Below are 23,960 nucleotides of genomic sequence, written 5' to 3'. Positions count from 1 at the left end.
GGCATTACTCCAACACAACAAATAAACGTATAGCTGCATTCATTATCTGTGATGGCCACAAGGGGTCAACAGAAACAAGCTGGATACACAACAGTCACATATTGTCACATTGCAAAGTTTAAGGTTTTTAATTGGCTTTTATCCGTCAAATAAACAATACTCACTCTCTTTACGCTTATGCTTGTATTCAATTCAATATTCTTTATTAGCATCATCTCTGCCTCCTTCCTTTTCCTTCCTTCACGAGAGACACTTGCACGAAAAACATTTCAATGATTGTCCCCATTTATTTTGGATTATGGCCACCTCAACCATGTTTCCCCTGTCGCCATGTCAGCTGTGTGTCCTTGGCTTCTTGTGTTCAGCCGATGTAATTCCTTGTTACTCTGCTCCAAACATGCCAGGAACAACAGCAGTGGGATTCCTAACTTCTGCAGGAAAATAACAACCATCTAGTGTCTCAGGTGTGTGTGTGTGTGTGTGTGTGTGTGTGTGTGTGTGTGTGTGTGTGTGTGTGTGTGTGTGTGTGTGTGTGTGTGTGTGTGTGTGTGTGTGTGTGTGTGTGTGTGTGTGTGTGTGTGTGTGTGTGTGTGTGTGTGTGTGTGTGTGTGTGTGTGTGTGTGTGTGTGTGTGTGTGTGTGTGTGTGTGTGTGTGTGTGAAACATTTCCTGTTGTACAGACAGGTTTATGGCCTGAAATGTGTATGTGAAGAAGGTGACACATATCATCGAAAACAGAGGCAAATTTGTCATTTTTATCAGGATTACTCAAGCCACGAAGTGAAGGTCTCCTGGACATGTGTGGGGGTCTTGTGCCAAACCCATATTTCAATAAATGTATGTTATCTTTTGAATGTATCCGTAGCATTAAAACGTTGTCAAACTACACTGTTTTTATTGCCCCAGTCTACAGATTTTCAGACAGGCAATGTAAATGGACAAAGCATGTCGATAAATAAGAACTGAGAGGCAAATTAAATTGAGATTTTCCATTTCAAACCAGATGTCAATACAAAAGAAAATATAAAGACCCTGAAGCTACACAGCTTGCCTTTTTAGCAATGAGGTTACAGCAGCGCCTGATGCTACGCTCAGCCATTGTCACCCTGTTGTAGAAACTGAATGTATTCAACCTTCAATACTACGCCTCAACTTCCTGTCCAACCCGAGCCACTAAGAACAGTTTTACCTTCTGCCATTTGAGTTAAGTTGGTGTTACTACTGCCGTTTTTGTTGTTGCATTAAGGCCAAGTTCACATGCATTTGTGGAAACTGGCTTTTGTCCCACTTTGTTCTAAAGATAAATCCTGTCTACAAAATGACTGTTTAAAAGAAATCTCCAATCGGATGAAAATGCAGCGGGGTTGGACCGCAAACATATAATGTAGACGAGTGTCGGATGCCTCTGCTCTGGGCCAGGGCGGATTGGAACTAAACCGACCGTGACTTATCCGACAGGCCCACATTGTCCGACCGGCCCACTTCACTACCGGCCCATCGTCCCGAACGTCCCGATGGCCAGTCCGCCCCTGCCTCTGCTCATCAATAGTGGAAGAGTAAGTGTGTACAAATCTAATAAAATAATCTGATATCTGATAAAAAAGTTTGAAACACTTTCATTTTTGCCACTTTCGCTGTTAACGGGAGAAATTGATTTCAAAAATACAGTCCGACCGTGTCACTGTGCCATGTTAAATGCTTCTAGACTTTAAACAGAGTTTTTGTTGGTGCAGAAGTGTGTAAATCTTAGGTTGTTAAACCAAATATTAACGCTTCCTTTGTTAGTGGAATAGTTAGCTCTGACAGGTGACTCTAGGTGAGTGCCTGATAACCTTAACGTCATGTTTAGCGAATAGATTTTAATTAAACATTAGATATCTATTTTGCACATGTTTTTCATTCTAGCCAGCAGGTTTAACAAGTGTTACACAGAACACATTGAGCAAGCTTGTTAAAAGAGTATCTGCAGATTGTACAGTAATTGCCTGCAGAGGGCGACATTGTGTAATCTGCTGCTGCCATGACTTCCTTTGTATTTAATAAAGATGTTCACATAGTCACTGAACTGCTTCACCTTCCTGCGGATCTGCAGCCAGTTAAACAGGAATCAGTACGTTTTTTTTAATAGAGGAAGATATTTTGAAGTCCATGCTCTTCCGGATTCTCACACAGAGCCCAGGTTTTCTTTTTAAGTTTTAAATAATGACTTCCTGTTGGCAGGGAAGCATCCAAAACCATGCCAGCGTTGTATGAGAGTAAACAGGGTTAATATGCAAAGTCTCAGTCATTGGAGAGGACAAGCTTCTTATAATTTGCCTTTGTGATATATCAATAAAAGGTATCATGTCTAGTTAAGAAGCAGTATATGGAGTTAGTGTTGCTCTCATTGCTTCAATTCTCATCAGATTTCTTATAAATTAGTGCATATTTTTTCCGTTTTTGGTAAATATCTTATATTTGGATAGCATCAGACTAGCAGAAACTAGAAGAACTTGATGGGTGTTAACCTACTGACTGTGGCTGCGAGGGAGTGTGGTCGTCTTTCAACCAGAAGGTTGTGGGTTCGATCCCAGCCCATGAAGTCAACATGTCGATGTATCCTTGAGCAAGATACTTAACCCTGAGTTGCTCCCGATGGCCAACGGTGTGTGAATGTGTATGTATGTTAGTGCATGTCCTAACATACACTGCTCAGTATGAATGGGTGAAAGGCATGTAGTATGTAAAAGCGCTTTGAGGGGTCTTAAAAGACCCCTCACTATTTGTAGAGGCTAAGCCAACGCTTTAAGCCTCTGAGGATCCGCTTGCTGGGTGTATGAACTTTTGACAAATGATTCCACCTTTTCACATCTGCGGCTGTAACAATGTGTTCTTTGGTTACTGGCATTTGCTTCTGTGTGAGGACTTCTGGAAGAGAATAAAAGTTATTTCCCTCAAGACCAGATACCTCCATCCCAAATAAGGAGTAAGCTGGAACGACCTTTTTCTGTCCCATAGTCTTCAAAAGAAAATTAGTTCTTTTTCCTGTGATGTTTAATCTGTGCATGAGATCTTCTGAGCAGAATGTGGCTTTGCTTCCAGGATCTAAAAATGCATAGGTCTGTATAATCTCACTTCCCTTTGTGGACTTGACCTGCACTGGAATAATTGAAAGAATGCAGCCATCATTTCCGGCCCCTGTACGTCCACATGTCTGAGGGGGGGTTTGTGATTGAGAGGGAGTGCGGTCGTCTTTCAACCAGAAGGTTGTGGGTTCGATCCCAGCCCATGAAGTCAACATGTCGATGTATCCTTGAGCAAGATACTTAACCCTGAGTTGCTCCCGATGGCCAACGGTGTGTGAATGTGTATGTATGTTAGTGCATGTCCTAACATACACTGCTCAGTATGAATGGGTGAAAGGCATGTAGTATGTAAAAGCGCTTTGAGGGGTCTTAAAAGACCGGATAAAGCGCTATATAAGTACAGTCCATTTACCATTTACCATTTAACCTGACGTGCGCGTGTGTGTGTGTGTGTGTGTGTGTGTGTGTGTGTGTGTGTGTGTGTGTGTGTGTGTGTGTGTGTGTGTGTGTGTGTGTGTGTGTGTGTGTGTGTGTGTGTGTGTGTGTGTGTGTGTGTGTGTGTGTGTGCGTGTGCGTGTGTGTGTGTTTCAGACTGTCCGTTGGCTTATCAAAACAGAGGTTTAAGATCAAATCTAATTTCATGTAGACTCAACACTAATTGTTTAAAAATACTGCAAAAAACACGTTATCTACTTATCAGTGATGTTTACTGTCGACTAAGTTATCATCACACCAACTCCACCCATCTGGGAAAGCCAGCAGCACAAAGCAATAATCATTTCAAATGATTGTTATGATGTTTTGTAGGTCTGCTGTGTGCTGAGTGAAGCAGACTGAAATCTGGTTTACCGTTTCTGGCGACAAAGCTAGAATGTGTTCAACACTTTAATCCTAATTCAATTAACCACAATGAGAAGCAAGGCTTGCAATACAAATATTTAAATCATGATGTGTTGGAGCTAGCAAATACGCAAAACCATTTCATCATGCTGAAGGAATCCTGAAGTAATTCATGACTAATCCAACCTGTGTTTATTTAGCAACAAAGCCTGTTTCTAGCCCTCCACAAACAGAGCCTTCAGATAGAGAGAGTGAAAAGACACAGAGACAATATCTTTCTTCATCTCTCTCCCCTTTTTCTTATTGCCAAGGCTTTCAGGCATTCAGAGGAGCGTCTGGGGGTCTTTTCCCTCCTCCCTCCTGCTTCAACATCCACTGGCAGGCAGAGCAGCAGGACCCTCAGGTGGAGATAATTTAGGAATGCTGGAACACACACACACACACACACACACACACACACACACACACACACACACACACACACACACACACACACACACACACACACACACACACACACACACACACACACACACACACACACACACACACACACACACACATCTGGCACCGCTCGCCTCATTGTGTCTTATGTAAATGTGAGAAATGCATGGCTCTGCTCCATGAAAGAGCTTCACCCTCACTGCTGCTCAAGACTTATTCCACAACTGGAGGAGACAGTTAGCCCAACCATAGCCCAAAATACAGAGACAATTATAATTTTAATTATAATACACCTGTAAATATGTTATATTTAGTGGACATTTTACTTTAACTTCTTATGTTTGTATAAATATCTTTATTTTAAGTTTAATTCTTGCAGGTGAAACTTGAGTTTATAATTTTCTCACACATTTTGTCAAAACTATACAAGTTGGATTTTCGGAAAGGAATAAAAATGAATCCTAAGCGATGACATCATACGTGTCTTTACTCTTATTTCCATGTCTGTTTATATATATACACATCATCATGTTCAGCCTCTTCAGATGACTCAACAAAACAACTGACACATGTTCCGTTTTACTCTGTCTCCCTCTGGTGGGCACAAGATGTCAATTCATCCTCCAGCTGAACAAGTATTCACAACTGATGATATGCTTATTCCTAACACATTTGTTACATCAGATTTCAGCCTAACACCACAAGAGAACAGCGTCAGCTAAACAAGACGTAAATAAAATATAGCTTGTTTTGAGTACAAACTGAGCTTTGGAAGCTCAACTTTTTTCATTATGACGGGGATTTACTACAGACAGGACAACGTCCACATGATCAAGTGTCTGATTTGCTGACTGACTGTGTGATTGACACTAATAAACCTCACATTTAAAAGGGGGGCGTGTGGCGCAGTGGATAGAGCCTTTGTGATGGATCAGGGGTCACAGGTTCAAACCCCACTGCAGTCAGCATGTCGTTGTGTCCCTGAGACACTTCACCCCAAATTGCTCCTGTGGGGATTGCCCACAGTACTGAGTATGTAAGTCGCTTTGGATAAAAGCGTCTAACAAGTAACATGTAATGTAAACACTTCCAATCAATGAAAACACAAGCGAAGGGAAACTCACTGACCTAAATTAACCACAATAGACCCCATTGAAACAATCAAATCCATACGATCATAAGCAGAAAACAAACTTCACTATATAGTTTTAGTCTGACCGACCTCTCTCTCAAACTCCCCCACAGAGGCCTCTCTCTTCTGCTTTGGGTCCTGGAGCTTTTAATCACATCTTCCCAGCTGCACCTCGTAATGCACCTCGTTATATCAAAGCAGCCCACGTGTGCTGGAGAGGGAGAAGGGACACACTCAGCTGTACCAGACAGAGATGGAGTACTCGAGTCCTGGACTCGGACTCGAGTCGGACTTCAGTGCCGATTTTCGGGACTCGTGACTTGACTCGGACTCGCGCACTGATTGACGCGACTCGGACTTGGACTCGTGAATTCTCGCACAGGATGACTTGGACTCGGACTCGTGCTAAGTAGCCATGTGCTTTCTGGGGCTAAATCTTTATCGGTAAACTGATTTAACCCGTAAAAGTTCCTTCAAAATAAGAGTCCCAATCTTATAAAATAAAAGTGCAAAACGAAAACTTTACCATAGGAAAATATTGGCATACAAATATAATCACTTCTCTAAAAGGTAACTCATTTTAAATATAGTTTATTTATATATAATAATAATATTAATATTATAAATAAGCTTTATATTTGTATAGCACCTATTACAAGAATTGTAGCCAAACTCGCTTCACAGCAGTTCAATAGACAGGATAACAGCAATGTAGAGGAGCAGCTACATTTCAAAACATATATCCACGAAGATTAATACATGAAGACTTGTGACTCGAACTTGACTTGGACTCTTCTTAAGTGACTCGGAATTGGACTCGGACTCGAACACGTAATGATGACTCGGACTCGGACTCGACTTGGACACTCCTTGGGTGACTCGGACTTGGACTCGACTACGACTCTCCCTTGGTGACTCGGACTTGGACTCGGACTCGAAGAGTGGTGACTCGAGGGTGACTTGGACTCGTGAATTGGTGACTTGACTACAACACTGGTACCAGAAATACAAAAAGTGACATTATTAGGGCGAAATAAACCCCAAATAAACCTGTTTTATGTGGTGTCGCTGACATCAGCTACAGCAACACAAATAACACGGTTCTTGCTGATCATTCTTCAGATATCACAGTTTATCAAAAAACTGTTTTCTAACACAATAAATCCATCTCTGCACTGAAAATAATAACTGTTCACAACCAGGTCAGTGAGCATCTGCGTTACTGAGCGGTACAAATCAAATAACCCGAGTTCCTTTGTTCTGCGTTGATCCACAGCCAACATCTCACCGCCTCTTCAAATCACAACACCTGAAATCTGAAACTGACTGCTGGGAAGATGAGATCTGATCTGGAGCAAACACTTTCACACAATAGGGTCTATATCGGTTACAATTACATGTGGGTTGAGGGTCACTTGTGAATGAGTCTTAACATCATGGCCTTCATTCATGACAAACAGATTGTAAACTAAGCTGCGAGATCGCGGATACAAGCGGTCGAGATGGGTTTTCTCCGCAGGGTGGCTGGCGTCTCCCTTAGGGATAAGGTGAGAAGTTCGGTCATCCGGGAGGGACTCGGAGTTGAACCGCTCCTCCTTCGCGTCGAAAGGAGCCAGTTGAGGTGGTTTGGGCACCTAGTTAGGATGTTAGGATGCCACCTGGGCGCCTCCCTAGGGAGGTGTTCCAGGCACGTCCATCTGGGAAGAGACCAAGGGGTAGAATCTCCCGCCCCTGACATACAAGCAGCGGTTTGATTGGCTAGAGCTTGTACTGGCATATGATTCGATTGGCTGATGCTTCTGCCGTGGCTTCAAAACTTGAACATTCTCAACTTTTGCAGCGAGCCACGCCAGCAAAGTGACGTCACCCCATTCAAAGTGAATGGTGAAGCTTTCAACGCACGCTGCTGTGTGGACGGGCCGTAAAACACCCATATGAAAAAGATTGGTTTACATTTTAATAATCAAATAAGTATGTGAACATAACCAATAGCAAATAAATGCAACTTATTTTATTTTTGTTGTTCATTCATATCTTATTTTACCTAGTTAACATTTATTTATGCATATTTTTGTATCTCTCAAGTTTTAAACAATATTTTTGGTTTACTGTTACTATAGTATACATTGAAATGATTTCAAACCTGTTTACCCCAATAATTATAAAAGAGTGCCTTGGAAATATTTGTTTACATAAATTGCATTTATCTCTCTCGCTCGATCCCACACCCACTTTGGCTGTGAGCTGCGGACGCCTGATAAGCCAACACCCCCCACTTTCATCACTTACAGCGCCCATCGTACAGGGCAAATGAAAAGTGTAACCCGGGGTGAAAAGGGTGTTACCTTGACTTAATTATGAATGCTGTTACATTACATCAAGGCCAAAAATTAGGATGAGCGCAAACAGTCAAAATGTTTTTTTCCCTCCCAGAGCTGCCAGCGCAGCGCCCCCCCCAGATCTGGCGCCCTAGGCGACCACCTATGCCAAAAACCGGCCCTGTGTGTGTGTGTGTGTGTGTGTGTGTGTGTGTGTGTGTGTGTGTGTGTGTGTGTGTGTGTGTGTGTGTGTGCGTGCGCGCGCGTGCGTGCGTGCGTGCGTGTGTGTGTGTTATATAATATTACTAAAAGACCATAATTACATATTTTCAAAGCAACATTTTTGTCTCAATTTTACTTATAATGAACAGTAAATAACTATTTAAAAAACCTTGATGTATTCCCTTTCACCAGAGGGGGGCAGCAGACTCACACAGTCAGTTCGACAGTTTTCTTTTCTTGTCCAATGACACATCATATCCAAATATGGTCATCTGGGTGTGGAAGGAAGCTGCACGTGGTACAGTACATGTTTTTATATGGTAACCAAGCAAAGTCCACTGATTACATTTAAACACATAGTGGTAAAGCTATTTATATATTTCTGGATCATCTGCCGTCATTGTACTAATATGAAGTTTTAAAAGCACTTATAATCAGTGGTGTAAAGTAACGAAATACATTTACTCCCCTGTACATTACTTGATTTATCTTTTTATACAAATGATGTTCATTTTACTGCACTACATTTATAAATCAACCATGGTTACTTTGAAAATGTCGATTGACAATATAAACTTGAATCAATAATAAGATTATGTTTCATCATAGTTTCAGTTTAGAGTGATTTATATGCAGGCTTATGAAAAGCTAACAAGCAGTATGTAAAGTTAGCAAAATAAGACTCATATATTAGTAAAGTATATATATATATATATATATATATATATATATATATATATGAATCAGCAGTGATAATCAAATAATAATACAAGTTAATCTGAAATGACCATTTGCACATTGTTGTACTTTTACTTTTAGAATTTGGAATATATTTTGATGCTTTTACTAAAGAATGGGTTTAAATTCAGGATTTTCACTCGTACAAATAGTGTGTTTCTGATTCCCTTCTACTCTGTAGTTCTACTTTTATTTGTTTAAAATATGTTCTTTCAACTCTGCTAAAAGGTAAAAGGTGTTTATGAACATACTAGGTATTTATTTTCCCACATATTAACTGCTTAGGGAAGTGACCGTTTTTATCTGAACTTTAACTGCATTACAATACTGACAGCAATACAATTCCATTCGCTTTTTGACCTTTTGTGTACGTGCGTGCGTGTGTGTACGTGTGTGCGTGTGTGTCAGTACCACAGAAGAGAGGTGTGTCCTCCAGTGGCTGAAACAGGACATGACGCCTATTGAAATTCATGCTCTGATATAAATACAGTGTATTTATATCAGAGCATGAATTTCAATAGGCGTCACTATGCTCGGTGTCTGGCTCGTCTGTCACGATAATCCCCATGAACACATGTTGGAATAAAGAAGTATTTACCCACCAGCTTCTAAGTCATAATGAGTGGTATGGGAGACCAGTGGTATTCAGACTGACAGTGTTTACCCTTTAAATGGTTGTTTTTATTAATTCTCTTAAAGTGAGTCATTCCCTTTTATTAGCTGAGGGCTTCTGGAGGCCCTTGAATGCCCCTCAAGAGACCTTAAAGTCCACTCTGTTAATCACTGAGCCACAGCAGGTGGTCTAAGTGAAAGCATTACTCCCCTGTGGGTCCTAAATGTTACATGCATTGTTGTCATTTGATGTAATTAGTAAAGAAACGTTTTTTTTGGTCTTTTTTTAATTCTCTGTCAAAGCGTCTTTGAGTTTCCTGAAAAGCGCTATATAAGTCCCATGTATTATTATTATTATTATTATTATTATTATTATAAATTATTAGTAACAAAGACACATTGTTGTTGCCAGATTTAGCACATATCCCAATTGACAGACACTCAAAACATTACGAAGTCTCTATCACACTCACTGACCTATGTATAAAACACATCTATTTGCAGTGTAATAATAATAATAATAATAATAATGCATTACATTTTTTATTGGAGCGCTTTTACAGGTGCTCAAAGCGCTTTACAAGTACACATTACACATATTAGACATGCAAGAGTCATTACTGCGGACATTACCCACAGGAGCAAATGCGGGTAAAGTGTCTTGCCCAAGGACACGACGGCCTGACGCACTGGCGGCCGAGGCGGGATTCATCCGCCACTGCGTGGAGTTCACCAACGCCCCTTGATCTGATGACCAACGCTCTAACCACGGCGCCAAAACCGCCCCAAGTGTACCTCATTATTTGTATGTTATTATAATACACAGTATTTTTATTCCAGTATTACGTTTTTATCCAATCTTGCTCTATTTTACATGTATGTCATTTAATTTTTGCTGCATTTTACTTGCACCAATGTTTCCATTTCATCGTTATTTTGCACTATTCTTTATTTCTTTATTTTCATTGTGTTGTATGGTGTATACGTTGCATTGTTGGAGGAGTCTTGTATGGTGGCCGACCCGGGCATGTTTCGTCAAGTTGGTGAATGTTTTCTTTACGCCATGCACGTGTTGGTGAAGATGTTTCCTCGTTTGCACGTGTTGCGGCACATTTGTGTTTTTATATTTGCATAGTTTTTGAAGGTGCAGCATGTTTCTGTGCTATTGTAGCGCGTTCGCACGGGTTGGCCACCACAGGCTTGACTCTTGACATGAGACCACCAAGAACAGGCTGTAGCTATTGTGCTTATGATTAAAAAGCCATTGAATCTTTGGACAATTAATAACATCTTCATCAAAGAATAAGAACATATATCAGTGAGACAGAGAAATGAATGGAACAACTTCATTTAATAGGAAGACCAGCTGTGGATCTTTGAGTATCAGGTTGTTCTTTCTGGTATTATATATAAATAAAGTGTTTTTGCACGATAAACAGGAAGCATAGCTTTGTTACATTTCATGCAGACGGTGTGTGACTTGCTGTCAGACACAATAGCTGCGGTTGGATTGCATCATCAGCTAATTGTGACCCAGGAGAGACCCTTCTCTGGCAGACGAGAGAGAGGGGCAACCGCAGTGTGTGTGTGTGTGTGTGTGTGTGTGTGTGTGTGTGTGTGTGTGTGTGTGTGTGTGTGTGTGTGTGTGTGTGTGTGTGTGTGTGTGTGTGTGTGTGTGTGTGTGTGTGTGGATGAAACCCACTGCCTCTGCTGATTCTCCCGCTGCTGCAATCACCTGCAATACTTTCAACGCCTCGCCACTCCTGCCGGTTGCCTGGAGACGGGGTCGCTAGGCCACAGAGCTAACGATACCGGGAGAGGGGATGAAGAGGAGGAAGATGGAGACAAAGATACAAAGAGAGGAGAGGGTTCAAAGAGGAGAAAGGAAGTGGCAGCAACAAGGGAGGAGAAGGTGGTGTAACATCCCTGTGAGTGGGAGTCAGATGCTCAGTGACTCCTGATGGATGTTGCTGTAGTGCCTTTGAGCAACACGACAAGCAGCTAACTCATAACAAAATCAGCATGTGTTTTCGAAACAGCAAAGAAAAACAGTTTGTTGTTCAGCTCACAGCTAATGTCAAAAGGTCAGCGTTTGGCAGCTGGAGGAAAAAAGGCGCAGAAAACCCTTTCAGTAGTGAAATAGCGAATGAGCTTCCGAACAAATAACAGGGTTTGATACAAAAAAATATACAGACCTGGAAAAGCTTCTAAAATGAGCCCAAAAAACACAAACATTGACTCGAATATAGGAATAGTAGATAGGATTACTTAAAATATAATACCTTATATGTTATCTTTTTTCCTTTTAGACCCTTGCGGTTTATTCTTAAAAACCCTTACCCACCCCCCATTTCCCCTCTGCGGGTCCATGGCCTTGTAAAGGGTAACGGGGTACAGAGTCGCTTAGATACGCGGGGGAGTGCATCTGACGAAGAGATAGGTTGTTGTGCTCCCTCTCTCTGTTTCTTATCTACACTGAACAGAAATATAAACGCAACACTTTTGTTTTTGCTCCCATTTTTCATGAGATGAACTCAAAGATCTAAAATATTTTCTATATACACAAAATAACCATTTCTCTCAAATATTGTTCACCAATCTGAAAAAATCTGTGATAGTGAGCACTTCTCCTTTGCCGAGATAATCCATCCCACCTCACAGGTGTGGCATATCAAGATGCTGATTAGACAGCATGATTATTGCACAGGTGTGCCTTAGGCTGGCCACAATAAAAGGCCACTCTGAAACGTGCAGTTTTGCTTTATTGGGGGGTCTGGGGGGGTCCGAAAACCAGTCAGTATCTGGTGTGAGGGGTAGGGGTAGGAGTAGAGGTAGGGTTAGGGTAATGTTGTGAATCGAGTGGCCTGTGTTTGTCGTCCATAACATAACCCAACCACCACCATGGGCCACTCGATTCACAACATAAACCTAACCCTAACCCTAACCCTAACCCTAACCCTACCCCGCACACCAGATACTGACTGGTTTTCGGACCCCCCCCAATAAAGCAAAAATGCACGTTTTAGAGTGGCCTTTTATTGTGACCAGCCTAAGGCACACCTGTGAGGTGGGATGGATTATCTCGGCAAAGGAGAAGTGCTCACTATCACAGATTTTTTCAGATTTGTGTACAATATTTGAGAGAAATGGTTATTTTGTGTATATAGAAAATGTTTTAGATCTTTGAGTTCATCTCATAAAAAATGGGAGCAAAAACAAAAGTGTTGCGTTTATATTTTTGTTCAGTGTATATCTAATAGAACTGCTCGGGTCTTGATAGATTGAGTGGGGAAGTTCATGAGATCTTTCTAGAGGGTTATCAAGAATAACTTTTATCCAATGACCTTCCCCCTCTCTGTCTGTGTCTGTGTATTCTCTTGTTCCGATTAACCCGGCCAAATCTTTGTTCTTGTTTTGTATCTATATCTACACCGGGATCCGGAGTCGAGGCTGATCGTCTTGCTGTAGTCCTGTGTCTTGATCCTCTATCCTGAGTTCTGGATTAAGTCGTGGACTTCGGGTCGTGGCTGAACCTGTCTCTGCGGTCCTGCCTCGGGTCTCGTCATGCTGCTTCCCTGATGGCTTCCACAGGATTGTAGCTGACATCCTCGTGGATTCATCTTCTTATTACAAACACATGCATTTCCTAACATTCGGTCTATATGCTGTAAAATGTATTATCTCTTCGATTTACACACGGCATCTATTGCACGTCTGTCCGTCCTGGGAGAGGGATCCCTCCTCTGTTGCTCTCCCTGAGGTTTCTCCCATTTTTCCCCCTTAAACTGTGGGTTTTCTCTGGAAGTGTTTCCTTGTACGATGTGAGGGTCTAAGGACAAAGGGTCTAAGGACAGAGGGTCTAAGGACAGAGGGTCTAAGGACAGAGGGTCTAAGGACAGAGGGTGTCGTATTTCTCATACTGATATTCTGAACAATCTGTGCTGTTGTATTTGCTGTAAAGTGTCTCTACTGTAGGCTATTTTTATTATATGTACAGCACTTTGGCTCCACCAAAAATCGTTTATAAATGTGCTATATAAATAAAACTTGATTTGATTTGATTTGAAAGAAATGATCCCTGGAAGTATAATCTTACACCAACATCACACATATATGTAAATCTGTAACTGAAGCGTGTTCCTTTAGTTGTAATCAGGAGGGAAATCACTGGAACAAATCGATGTATCCTGATGAATACAAAACATGTCTGTGCATGTGATATTTCTCTTGAATCACTAACTGTTCGTGTATCTTCAGTCTGGACTTAGGGCTGATTGCTCTGCTGAATGTCTGCTGAAATGCCCTTGGATGTTGGCGCTATTCCCCGTTTAATTAAAAAGGGATTTTAATTTATTGAAAACAGTTCCTTGAAAATGGTTTCCTCATTTCGTACCAGAGCAGCTGTCCTCTGTTTAAAGGCTCCAGTGAAACAGGTTTAATGATGATATCAAATCATAACCGAAAGTCTTTCCACATTAAAAAAGGAATATATGTTTTTTTGAACCTCTTACCTCAGCGAACCTTTGTTTTTCGTTGTGCAAGAGCGGCAGGAGATCAATTACATGCACAACATGAGGGGGGGGGGGGGGGGGGGCAACTTCAGCGGAAGACCCAGAGCAACAGTGTCAGCAATTGCTCACCTTTACACCATGCTTTGTGTGTGTGTGTGTGTGTGTGTGTGTGTGTGTGTGTGTGTGTGTGTGTGTGTGTGTGTGTGTGTGTGTGTGTGTGTGTGTGTGTGTGTGTGTGTGTGTGTGTGTGTGTTGCTAATTGATTTCATCCCTGTGGAAAGTCATTTCATCATACTTGGTGTTTTTTAACCCTTATCTTACGACAGCGTTACAGCAGTTAGTTTGCACGGAGACACAAAGCCCTCTGGGAAATTATAAGCTCCTGAGTGTGTGTGTGTGTGTGTGTGTGGAGAGAGAGAGGAATATCATTGATGAGCGTACTCTTTATAGACGTCCAGGATACATGTTACTGATGGTTTAAAGGCATCAATGACTATATTTGTATGTTTTGAGAGTCATAGCATGAATATACATGAAGCTTAACAAGAAACAACCAGCAAAGCGAACAGTCGCCCGAGTCTCCCCACAGGTGGATGTGACACACAGGTGTTTCCTGTCAGGTCCTGTCTGAGTGTTGTGTGAACTGAGCGAGGCTCAAAGTGCTGACTTCACCTGCTGCTTTGTTATCACATGTCTTTATCAGAAGCTGTCCTTACATAGTGCTGTCACAGCTGGTGCGTGCGCTACGGCACACATTTCCTCATTTAGAAAAAGACCCAATGAGGACTTTGACCCAGTGTGTTATTGACACGACCTCTGGGACCTTGCTGTGTAAGTAGCAGATGGGAAAGTAGTCCTTCTGTCTGTGTTGTTTTGAGTAGAAAGGTCATCAGACGGAAGACAAGGATACAGTGTAACACATTTTATTGGTTTGTCGAAGCACCCACGGACAGATTTACCACAGATGATCTTTGTGACATATTTCGGAGCGCATGATGTTGCCATGAGAAGCTGAGTCACATGGGACAAAGTGTTCGTCTCTTTCAAGTAAATATAACAATAAACATAGAAATCTCCACTCAGTGCTATTGACCATCAAACAGGAAAACACAAAACCAAACTGAATTATCAAAAACTTCAAATTAAATATTCGAACAATAAGACAAGAATCGTACCAGAACTTCATATTTCAACACCATGCTTAAACAAAACACTTCGTACTGTAACACTCTGCTCTCTTACGATACCATCACCTACTGTTAGCGTCTAGATTCACCACTGTACTTTTTTTAAACATACAAAAACACAAACGGATAAAAGCAACTGTAAAAAAATGAACAACAAGCTCCATAGGGCATAAATATGTTACATTACTAGGTCAGTATATAAGGCATACAAAAACAACATTCCACACGTAAATGCTGAGCTTAAGAGAAAGTGTCAGTCAGTGCAACAGTCACAAAATGTAAAAAACCTTCTGAGGTAAAAGGTTGTTCAACTCGACACCGAACATTGAAGTTGGCCTAACATCAAGTTTTTCTAATTGGCCTAAAATCAAAATCACTGTTGCATTGCAACCAATCACAAGTTCTCATCCGAAAAGGAAATAAAACATTCAGTGTTCGGGACTTTATTTCATTTCAAGGCACCGTCCCGATACGCCCGCAGCTTCTCTCTGTGTTCCTGGGAGAAGCAGTGTCCGATGGCCTGCTCGGTTTCCTGGACCCTCCTCCTGAAGCGGTCCCGGTCTCGCACCATTTCCTCCCAGTGTCCTTTGCGAGACGCCTGGCGAGCAAACGGCCAGGTGCGCATGACGTGGACTTGGACCAGAGGAGAGAATCGCACCTGAAATCCAGAGGAAATTAAGATGAATTTAGTCTGGAACATTTATTATGTTTCTTTAGGGATTGTAACGTGCTACTGATGAAGAGAAGACAATATCACTCAGTAGATGTTTTATCAACTCAGATCTTAGTTTGAAAATAGCCCTTAAATTACTCAGCCACGTACTTCCCCCGCACTGACTGACTGACTACGGAGGCGTGTGATCAGTCAGACTGTGACTTGTTTCTCTGCCTCAGGCTCTATTTCCTGGCTCTGATGAAACGTCAAAGTATTCAAAAATAACCATAACAACTTAACACTGAGTCCAATAACTCTCTGCTGACTCGCTGGAGTCACATGACTGGCTTAGTCATGACTACCAGCAGCGTTGCTAACCAACAACAAACAACAGCTCATTCTAACAGGGTTAACCCTTATCTCACCACAAGAGGTTGCAAAAGTCAGCACTAAGGCACTCCTTAGATAATGATGTACTCATTTTAAATAACTGATCACATGCTCCTCTGTATCTAATTCAGCCAATCAACTGGGAGGAGATAACAGTGCTGTCCAACTAAAGGCAAAGTGAATTTCTAAGTAAAACTGTCAACTATTTTTGACACTGGGTTTATTTCTTCCAATTAAAGCTGTTCAGACTACCATGGAATAAAGTGGTATAGTTACATATTTTTAACCTTGTCTTGCATCTAAGGCGATTTCAATGCTCTGTTTAGACATAGTACACTAGTTTTACATCAAATACTGCATGGGTTTTATTTATTACTTCATCTAATCCAGGCTGGCAGTTTATATTTAAATTGCTATGAGATATTGACCTTTTTCTGGGTGCTGCTGGTCGTGCTTTCCTCCTCCTCCGGCGGTGACTGAGGGGTTTGTCCGGGTTTCTTCCAGGGCACCACGGTCTTGTCTGGATGGGAGTGATGCTGTATCTTCCTCTCTGTTAGTGAGGGCTTGCTGGCTCTGGTTTTTGTAGGCTTTTTTTCACACTTATTTTTCTTTGTTGATTGATTTTTTGTGTGGTGGTGAACATCGAGGGGATGTGTATCTTCAAACTGTGGTGTTGTCGGGGAGCTCTGGAGGCAGGCCTGGAAGTTTAGAGGGTGGTACGGGTCGTCCTTTTGGCAAAGAGCTTTCCACAGCTGATCTTCTTCGTCGTCCTCTGAAGAAGGAGGGGAGCTGCTCTCTTTCTCCTCAGTGTCTGTATCGGACCTGGAGGGGGGAGCAGGAGGGGAGGCCTGTGGTTTGGAGACTGCGCTGGTTGGAGGTGATTTGCTGCTGAGTGTGGAGGCAGTGAAGCACATGGGGTTGTAGGGGTCATTGGGACTGCTGAAGAACTCCAAGAGTCTTTCGTTCTCCTCATCGATGCTGGGACTCGAACTGTCCGAGCTGGCCCAGCTGCTCCAACTGCTCTCGCTGTCAGAGCGGCTGACCCAGATGGCTTTGCTCACTGACACGTGGTCAGCTTCACTGTCCGTCGCTTTGCCTTTACTTCTGCCCATAGTTGTGTTGGTTGAGATGCTCGCAGAGAAAAAGAAGGGGTTGTAAGGATCACTGGATTTTGACAGAGACTCCCAAAGCGCTTTACTTTCCTCACTGTCAAATTCCACTACGTTCTGGTCTTCCTCGCTACTCCAGTGAAAAGTTCTCTCCTCTTCCGAAGTGTCCCGTTTGTGGACTTTCTCGCTACTTTTGTGGCAGCCGTCGTTGGAGCTGTCGCTGCTCGAAACGAAGATCTTCCAGTCGCTGGGGAAGCCCATCTTCCAGCTGGATTGGTGTCCCAGGAAGATGCCCTCTTCTTTGCCCGTCACAAAATCGTCCACTAGTCCGCAGCACAGGTCGTCGGCGCGCAGGGTGGACAGGAGGGCCTCGGCAGTGGATTTCCCAGCAAAGGAGTCGCCCACGTCAGCGCAGAAGGGATTTGAACTTCCAACCATCACTCCGTTGTCTCCGTCAAACAGCGAGGAGAACAGGAAGGACTCCGTGGGGTTTGCGGCCGTGGTCATGTGCTGGATGTGTTGACCCGTCTCGTCTGTGATTCTAACGTGAACCTCAAACCTGAACATCTGGAAAACTGGAAAGAGAAAAACAGATTTAAATTAAAAAAATTGTAGAATTTATATTCAGTTCAATTATGATCTCCTTAATGTTCATTACACTCACTCTAAAAACCCATGCTTCTGTTCTTTGCATTTTTTTCAAACTGTCATTTGATTAAACTGAGAAATAAATTGTTTCTAAAATCCACTTAGGAAAGGTCATCTGTCTTTAATTGTAGCAGGCATTTTAGAGTTAATGTTAATGCATACTTAATCTAACATACTGGCTTTTGAACTGTTAATTCTGACAAAAGAACAGTCACTAACAATTTAAAACATAACAATTACACTTTATAAAACTCACTATTTAGCACCACATGGAATTTAGAGGGAAAAATGATAGCATGGGAAGGATCATAAAGTACAATCACTAAACTCGACTATATTAATAAGCTAGTTTTTTGTATAAGCACTTAATCACGAAACAGTTTTACAAAGTGCTTAAACCAGGAACGTTTGGAGAAAAACATGGGATGAAGTCAAAACATTGGACGACTATTACATCCAAGGATTCAAAGGCTTTATTGTCATATGCACAGTAGCTACAGTGTATGCATGGCAATGAAAGCCCCAGGCTCCTTTAACAATGCACAAATAAATATATACGAGACATATATATTTAAAAAAATATATATAAGTTTTAACGTGCAAGAATAGAGTAAACATAAAAAAGTGCAATATTAGGTTGCAAGACCAATTTAATGGAACATGCCAAATAAAATAAGCTAAATCTTGCAGAGTATATTGTAAGTGACCAAGTAAGTACAACACATGTAAAATAGAATAAGATAAACAAGAACAGAATGTCAAATTCAATAATGTACAGTGTAATAAATACTGTTTAATGTAGTAATAAATACTTGTACTTTATTCTCAACGGCTAAAATAGCTGTAGGTAAGAAGATTAAGACGTTAACACGAAAATAAATAACTAGGCAAAACACACACTTCCTGTAACCTTATAAGGCATTATTTAGGGTTATTATGATTAAGTGTACTAATGATTAAGCGACGTCATATCTTTAACGGTACAAATATAGACTCAACTGTTTCTGGACTTTTTAAATGTACGTAAACAAGTACCAACGGTTAACGTTCCAAACTACACTGTAATTGGAGTAGTTAAAACGAATACAAAACTACAACCAGACCCGAAATGAACGTATTTTATTATACTCTTTTCGTACCTGAAATGAAGGTGTAGTATATGACCTGAACCAGAAGTCGAAGCTGTTCCCAGAGCACGGTGAGCATTTGTTTAGTCCAGGGCAGAAGCGCCATCCCCCCGCAGCCGAACCTCTCCATCGCTGTCCTTTCAGAACCCTTCTCAGAACCAACCGTCGTAGCCATTTTGACTTCTCCTTGTATCATGACGGTTGATGTTGACATCAAATCCTCACGTATTTTGGTACTCCTCGTCAAAAACCAAGAGATTTCGCCTAGTTGTCAGTGACAGGTATGCGTCGATATGCTGTCGCTTCATCTTCCGGCAAATATGTGCCATTTTTTTTGCTTTCCTTCGTCAAATACTCTCAGGTATTTTCTCCATGTTTTGTGTTGTCTTCGTTGTTGTAGTAGAGTTGAATGTCTACGGATTGCAACACCACTCAGTTTTATATATTCAGCGTGACGTCAGGCGCAGTTGTGATTGGTCACCACGGCTGTCACTCCCCAAACCAACCGCACCTCACGTAACAAAGCTCCACCCAAGCGTTACGTAAATGGACGCATGGAAATTACCCGTATATTCCGCCGCGATCGGGAAACTTCTTTATACATGTTTTCAGTCTTCTGGGGAAACACTTTTTATAGTAAGTATGGTCTGAAAGTGAAAACGTGATGTGAAATAGGAGTGTTTTCAAAAAACACAACATGTACAGTAAAAATGTCCTGGGGGAGGAGGATTTCGATTTTTGTTATACTTTCCCCATAAGGAAACGTCTAACATATATATATATTTTTTACTTTTGTCATTACATAATACAGGTACTACTAGTAACAAAACGGTTTCTCTGCATTTGACCCAGCCTAGTGTTAGGAGCAGTGACTGGGTTAGGGTTTGTTAATTTACTAACACATCTGTATCTCAATTTCTAGAGCATATCCCTTCATTAGTGTTTTATTTGTCAGATAGTTTACAGCCATTTTGAGATGTTTATATTGCATTGTTTATGTTCTACTCTCCCCCCTCATGTGCGACACTTGGTTTTACATGCTGCAACAAAAAAAATATCAATTCTGTATTTTATATACTCAGTGAAATCATAGATGGAAAATGTATTTAAACAAGTTCTGTCAAACAGTAACCAACAAAGACAGGAGAGCAATTTCCAATTTAACTCTTTATTATCCAAAATGTGTAGCGTTTATGCCACCAGAGCAGAAGCTGTTGAGGACTCGCTGTAAACAGAAAGAAAACATACCATTAGAGGGAGCACTGCTCAAAATGGCTATCAGTTTATTTTTAAGCATGCATCTCATGAAGGGAGAAAAAGGTACCACTGGTCTAAATAGTGACAAACATCTGGTCATGTGTATGTTTCTACCCTTTTTATTGTTATTATAAACAATGCCACTCCATATATTGAAGTATATATGAACCTAAAACACTTATCTACAAAATGGCCGGTAATCCATTATTGAACATCGTAGAAAACACAAATAAAATATCTAATTGATTGTGTGAAGGGGACTGGCAGTAGTGGCACATGTAGCCAGTACTGTTAATTTACCTCCATTTTTTTTCTAGCACAAAAGAAATATCATTACTCTAAAAAGAGAAGAGCAGGACAATGATTTGTGCATCTCATCATGTTTAAACAGACCATGTGGACCATTTTGTTACAAGTCTAAACATTATTGAGTTTACCATGTCATAACAAATATTTAATTGACTTTTCAAATCAAAAAGGAAAGCTTCCCAAAGCAGAAGCAATACGTACTACTTCCAGTTGGGGGCCAGTACTCTCTTGGTCTTGTAGTAACGGGCCAACCTGTGGATCCTGCTCTCGGTGAGAATCAGACGGAACTTGGCATCCTTGTCCTGCAAGAATAATAACAAAATGAGTGTGAAGTGCAACAAGCCTTTGAATGTACATACATCCAACTCGAGCCATTTTACTGCCTATACCAAAAGCACATTCACTGATGATACAGGTTTCTTTGCATCTTATCCGTTAAGCACTATATGTTAAAGCATAGTGCCGAATTTCACCAAAAAAAGGAAATTGAATCACAATGTCAATTACATTTGAATACAGTCAGAACAGCCTGCTTATGCAAGTTATGCAAAACATTAAGAGGCAGGTGTATATTACAGATCAGAACATATTACAAGTTATTTTGTGGCCTGCTCACTCAGGGCATCACTTGTATGCTAGGGATGTACATCCAAAGCACTGACTTTCTAAGCCTCAAGGTAACAGCAGCAAAGTACAACAAATGCCATTCTAAAACCTATCCTGGGCCTAGTTCTTTGTATACCTTTCTGTTCCTCTCCAGATGCTTCCTGATGGCCACAGCCTTCTTGATAAGGTGGTAGAGATCCTCGGGCAGATCAGGAGCCAGACCTTTGGTCTTCAGGATCCTCAGAATCTTGTTTCCCGTGACGAAACGCACCTGGGCCACACCATGGGAATCCCTCAGAATAACACCTGGACAAGGCAAGAAACACGCTTTAAACTTAGACACCACCATGTGTTGCTGACAGACCGTTTGCTTAATGCTCTGTCAGGCTTCTGAGAACAGATGGAATCACACAATTAGGCAAAAGCTAAACTTGGGAGGATCAACTGATTTCTCCATCTGAACTTAGGCAACTTGTAAATATTTTAGCAAAAGGGAATGCCAACGTGTGTTGTTTAAAGAATTACAGATTATAACAATAAAAATGTAGCTGGTGCCTTGCTAAAATCAAATCAAACCTAAACAGATTAAAGTCCTGATATATCATTTTTTGTTCAAACAGTGAGAAGTTCTTCAAAACAAATATGTACAGAGGTACTTATATATGTATAGAGGGGACTGGCAGGAGTGGCACAAGTAGCCACTACTGTTAATTTACCTCTATTTTCTCTAGCACAACAGAAATATCACTACTCTCAAAAAAGAGAGAGCAGGACAATGATTTGTGCATTTGTACATCATATAAAGAACAGGAGTATCACAAAGTAATGGGATGTCCCACAAGTCAGATGGCGATAAAGTCTCCTAAAAATATATATGCCATTAATCGATTTGGGTCAGATAGTTGCCCAACTTTCTCTGTACCCTTGATAGGTGATAATGTAAAGTTATACAGCAAAGGTGCATCTTGGTCCTCTAAAGATATATTAATTGCACAGCACACAGTAAAAAAACACATGTTATTAGCTTTGTCCAATCAAATTGATTTTGACTATTGGGTGAAACTCACAAAATGTGCCCGGACAGGGGTCACACCATGGCACGATTTCCCCAAATAAAAACGTGCTGACATTTTAAATAAAGGATTCCAATTGTTACACCCATGTGTACTGGTTCACGAGTGAGGATAACTTCAACATGCAGACCAAGTAACTTTAATGTTGCCGGTCGGAAACTCGATCAAGCAATATGTGTTCATGTCTAGCAAGAGCATTTACAACAATATATAAATACATTTTCGAGACCTCGAGTCTGATAGAAACTTACCAATCTGAGAGGGGGTCAGGCCCTTTTTGGCCAGCTTGAAGATCTGATCTTTGACATCATCCGCTGTGAGTTTCAGCCACTGCGAGAAATAATTAAATGATTTATAAATTGATCAAATCGGCTCAGAAACATTAAGATCCTTCAATATAATGTCTGTATACTTACAGTGGGCACACTGCGCCTGTAAGGCAGAGCTGACTGGGACAAGCCCTTTCTGTAGGAGAGAAAGACAAGCGACTAGTTAGACATGAAAGCAAACATTACAGGCATGAATAAAAGCGTTAAAGGACAACAACTCTAGTTCCTATCTGCAACTGGGGAGCTAATGAAGGGTGAGGGCTGTGCTAACGTTAGCATTAAACTCGTGTCGGAGATAACTAGTCTAAATCTGGACGTCAAGTGCTTTTAATAGAAGGGTTTAATTTATTCTTCAATTACATGAGGAAAATGTGCATTTGTGCTGTTAATGCGACTTATCTTACTGTCCAACTAAAGGCTAAAATAGCAACATCGTTGTTAGCTGGCTTTGCTGTTAGCTAATGCTAACATGCTAACAGCTAGCCGGAGAAGGATGTCGATGTGAGTGTGCGAAAATGTTAGTTATTTCCTCGTCTTAAAGCTGGATTAAAGAGCTCAATTTGCTCCTCGTACATCCAGAACACGTTTACAAACTCTATCGTGCCGTAAAAATCGATCTATAGACACAATATTCTCACTTTATATGATAAAAAGAGAGCTCACCCGGGAGCGTGCATGCGACCCATGATGGCGGTTGAGGAAGAGAGGCCGCACACGCGACAGAAAACGGTATTTTGCACTTGCGCCGGACGTGACGCAATGACGCAGCCAAAAGCTTTCTTGACGCATTCAAGAGTTAGAAGAAATGGTTATTAATTACAAATACACAGTAATAGCATAGAAATACATTGAAATACCGCAAGTACAATAACAGGTAACTAATGTTTTGAAGACAAATGTACAAAATAACAATATTGGCTTCTACATGTAGTGGAGTACACGTGGAAATGTTACCGAAGTGTAGTACTAAAGTAAATCATCCTACAAAACATTCCACCACTGACTACAAGGTCATTCATTTCATTTCATTTCAAACCTTTATTTAATCAGATTGGTCCCATTGAGATCATAGATCTCTTTTTCAAGGGAGACCTGTCATGTTATTATAGTCGTAGCCTATATAGCATTAACGAAAAAGATACATTTCAGAACAAAATCAGAACATCTTAAAACGTTTTATCTTCTCAGCCAAATGGCACATTCATAAAAGGAAAGTTAATTACAGTAAACCTTTATTTTAAGTTTGTATTAATGCCCAAGATGCGATGCAAGATAACACACACACTAGTCAGCACACTAAAAACTCAACATCCTTAACCCTTTAACTACCAGACCAAGAAAAAAGCTATGGAAAAATTATTTGTTTGCATTTTTTTTATCAAATAACCA

At 41.1% G+C, this 23,960-nt stretch overlaps 2 protein-coding genes and 2 non-coding genes across 4 annotated transcripts; all 4 read right to left on the bottom strand.

Annotated features, from left to right (window-relative positions):
* Nucleotides 1–14,788: 14,788 nt before the first annotated feature.
* LOC117447873 (uncharacterized) lies at nt 14,789–19,447 on the bottom strand. The gene is made up of 3 exons (XM_034084831.2): nt 19,010–19,447; nt 16,542–17,797; nt 14,789–15,726 (listed from the first exon to the last, which is right to left on the bottom strand). Exons 1-3 carry the CDS (start codon nt 19,209–19,211, stop codon nt 15,517–15,519), a joined length of 1,668 nt encoding a protein of 555 aa, XP_033940722.1. The 5' UTR covers nt 19,212–19,447; the 3' UTR covers nt 14,789–15,516.
* Nucleotides 19,448–20,149: 702 nt separating this feature from the next.
* On the bottom strand, nt 20,150–23,317 carry rps13 (ribosomal protein S13). Its single transcript, XM_034084832.2, has 6 exons — nt 23,235–23,317; nt 22,659–22,707; nt 22,494–22,572; nt 21,306–21,475; nt 20,765–20,865; nt 20,150–20,222 (listed from the first exon to the last, which is right to left on the bottom strand). The coding sequence occupies exons 1-6, from the start codon at nt 23,255–23,257 to the stop codon at nt 20,189–20,191; spliced, it is 456 nt and encodes a 151-aa protein (XP_033940723.1). The 5' UTR covers nt 23,258–23,317; the 3' UTR covers nt 20,150–20,188.
* LOC117448749 (small nucleolar RNA SNORA19) lies at nt 20,499–20,627 on the bottom strand. Its single transcript, XR_004552380.1, has one exon. It is a non-coding gene; the product is annotated as a small nucleolar RNA SNORA19 (small nucleolar RNA).
* Nucleotides 21,830–21,957, bottom strand: LOC117448748 (small nucleolar RNA SNORA19). Its single transcript, XR_004552379.1, has one exon. It is a non-coding gene; the product is annotated as a small nucleolar RNA SNORA19 (small nucleolar RNA).
* Nucleotides 23,318–23,960: the final 643 nt, after the last annotated feature.

The sequence above is a fragment of the Pseudochaenichthys georgianus genome, chromosome 6 (genome assembly GCF_902827115.2).
Source record: "Pseudochaenichthys georgianus chromosome 6, fPseGeo1.2, whole genome shotgun sequence".
In the NCBI taxonomy this organism is placed as follows: Eukaryota; Metazoa; Chordata; class Actinopteri; order Perciformes; family Channichthyidae; genus Pseudochaenichthys; species Pseudochaenichthys georgianus.
The sequence above is the reverse complement of the archived record's forward strand: the minus strand, read 5'-3'. Positions and strand labels throughout refer to the sequence as shown.

Bases quoted from the DNA above. Each gene is read 5' to 3' on its own strand.
- rps13 (XM_034084832.2), bottom strand. From the start codon at position 23,257: ATGGGTCGCATGCACGCTCCCGG. The intron at 21,476-22,493 runs GTAAGTTTCTAT...TGCCTTGTCCAG, and splicing joins CCTGACCCCCTCTCAGATTG to GTGTTATTCTGAGGGATTCC. The intron at 20,866-21,305 runs GTATACAAAGAA...TTATTCTTGCAG, and splicing joins ATCTGGAGAGGAACAGAAAG to GACAAGGATGCCAAGTTCCG.
- LOC117447873 (XM_034084831.2), bottom strand. From the start codon at position 19,211: ATGTCAACATCAACCGTCATGATACAAGGAGAAGTCAAAATGGCTACG. The intron at 17,798-19,009 runs GTACGAAAAGAG...TTCTCTTTCCAG, and splicing joins ATACTACACCTTCATTTCAG to TTTTCCAGATGTTCAGGTTT. The intron at 15,727-16,541 runs GTCAATATCTCA...TCTGGATTTCAG, and splicing joins CCAGCAGCACCCAGAAAAAG to GTGCGATTCTCTCCTCTGGT.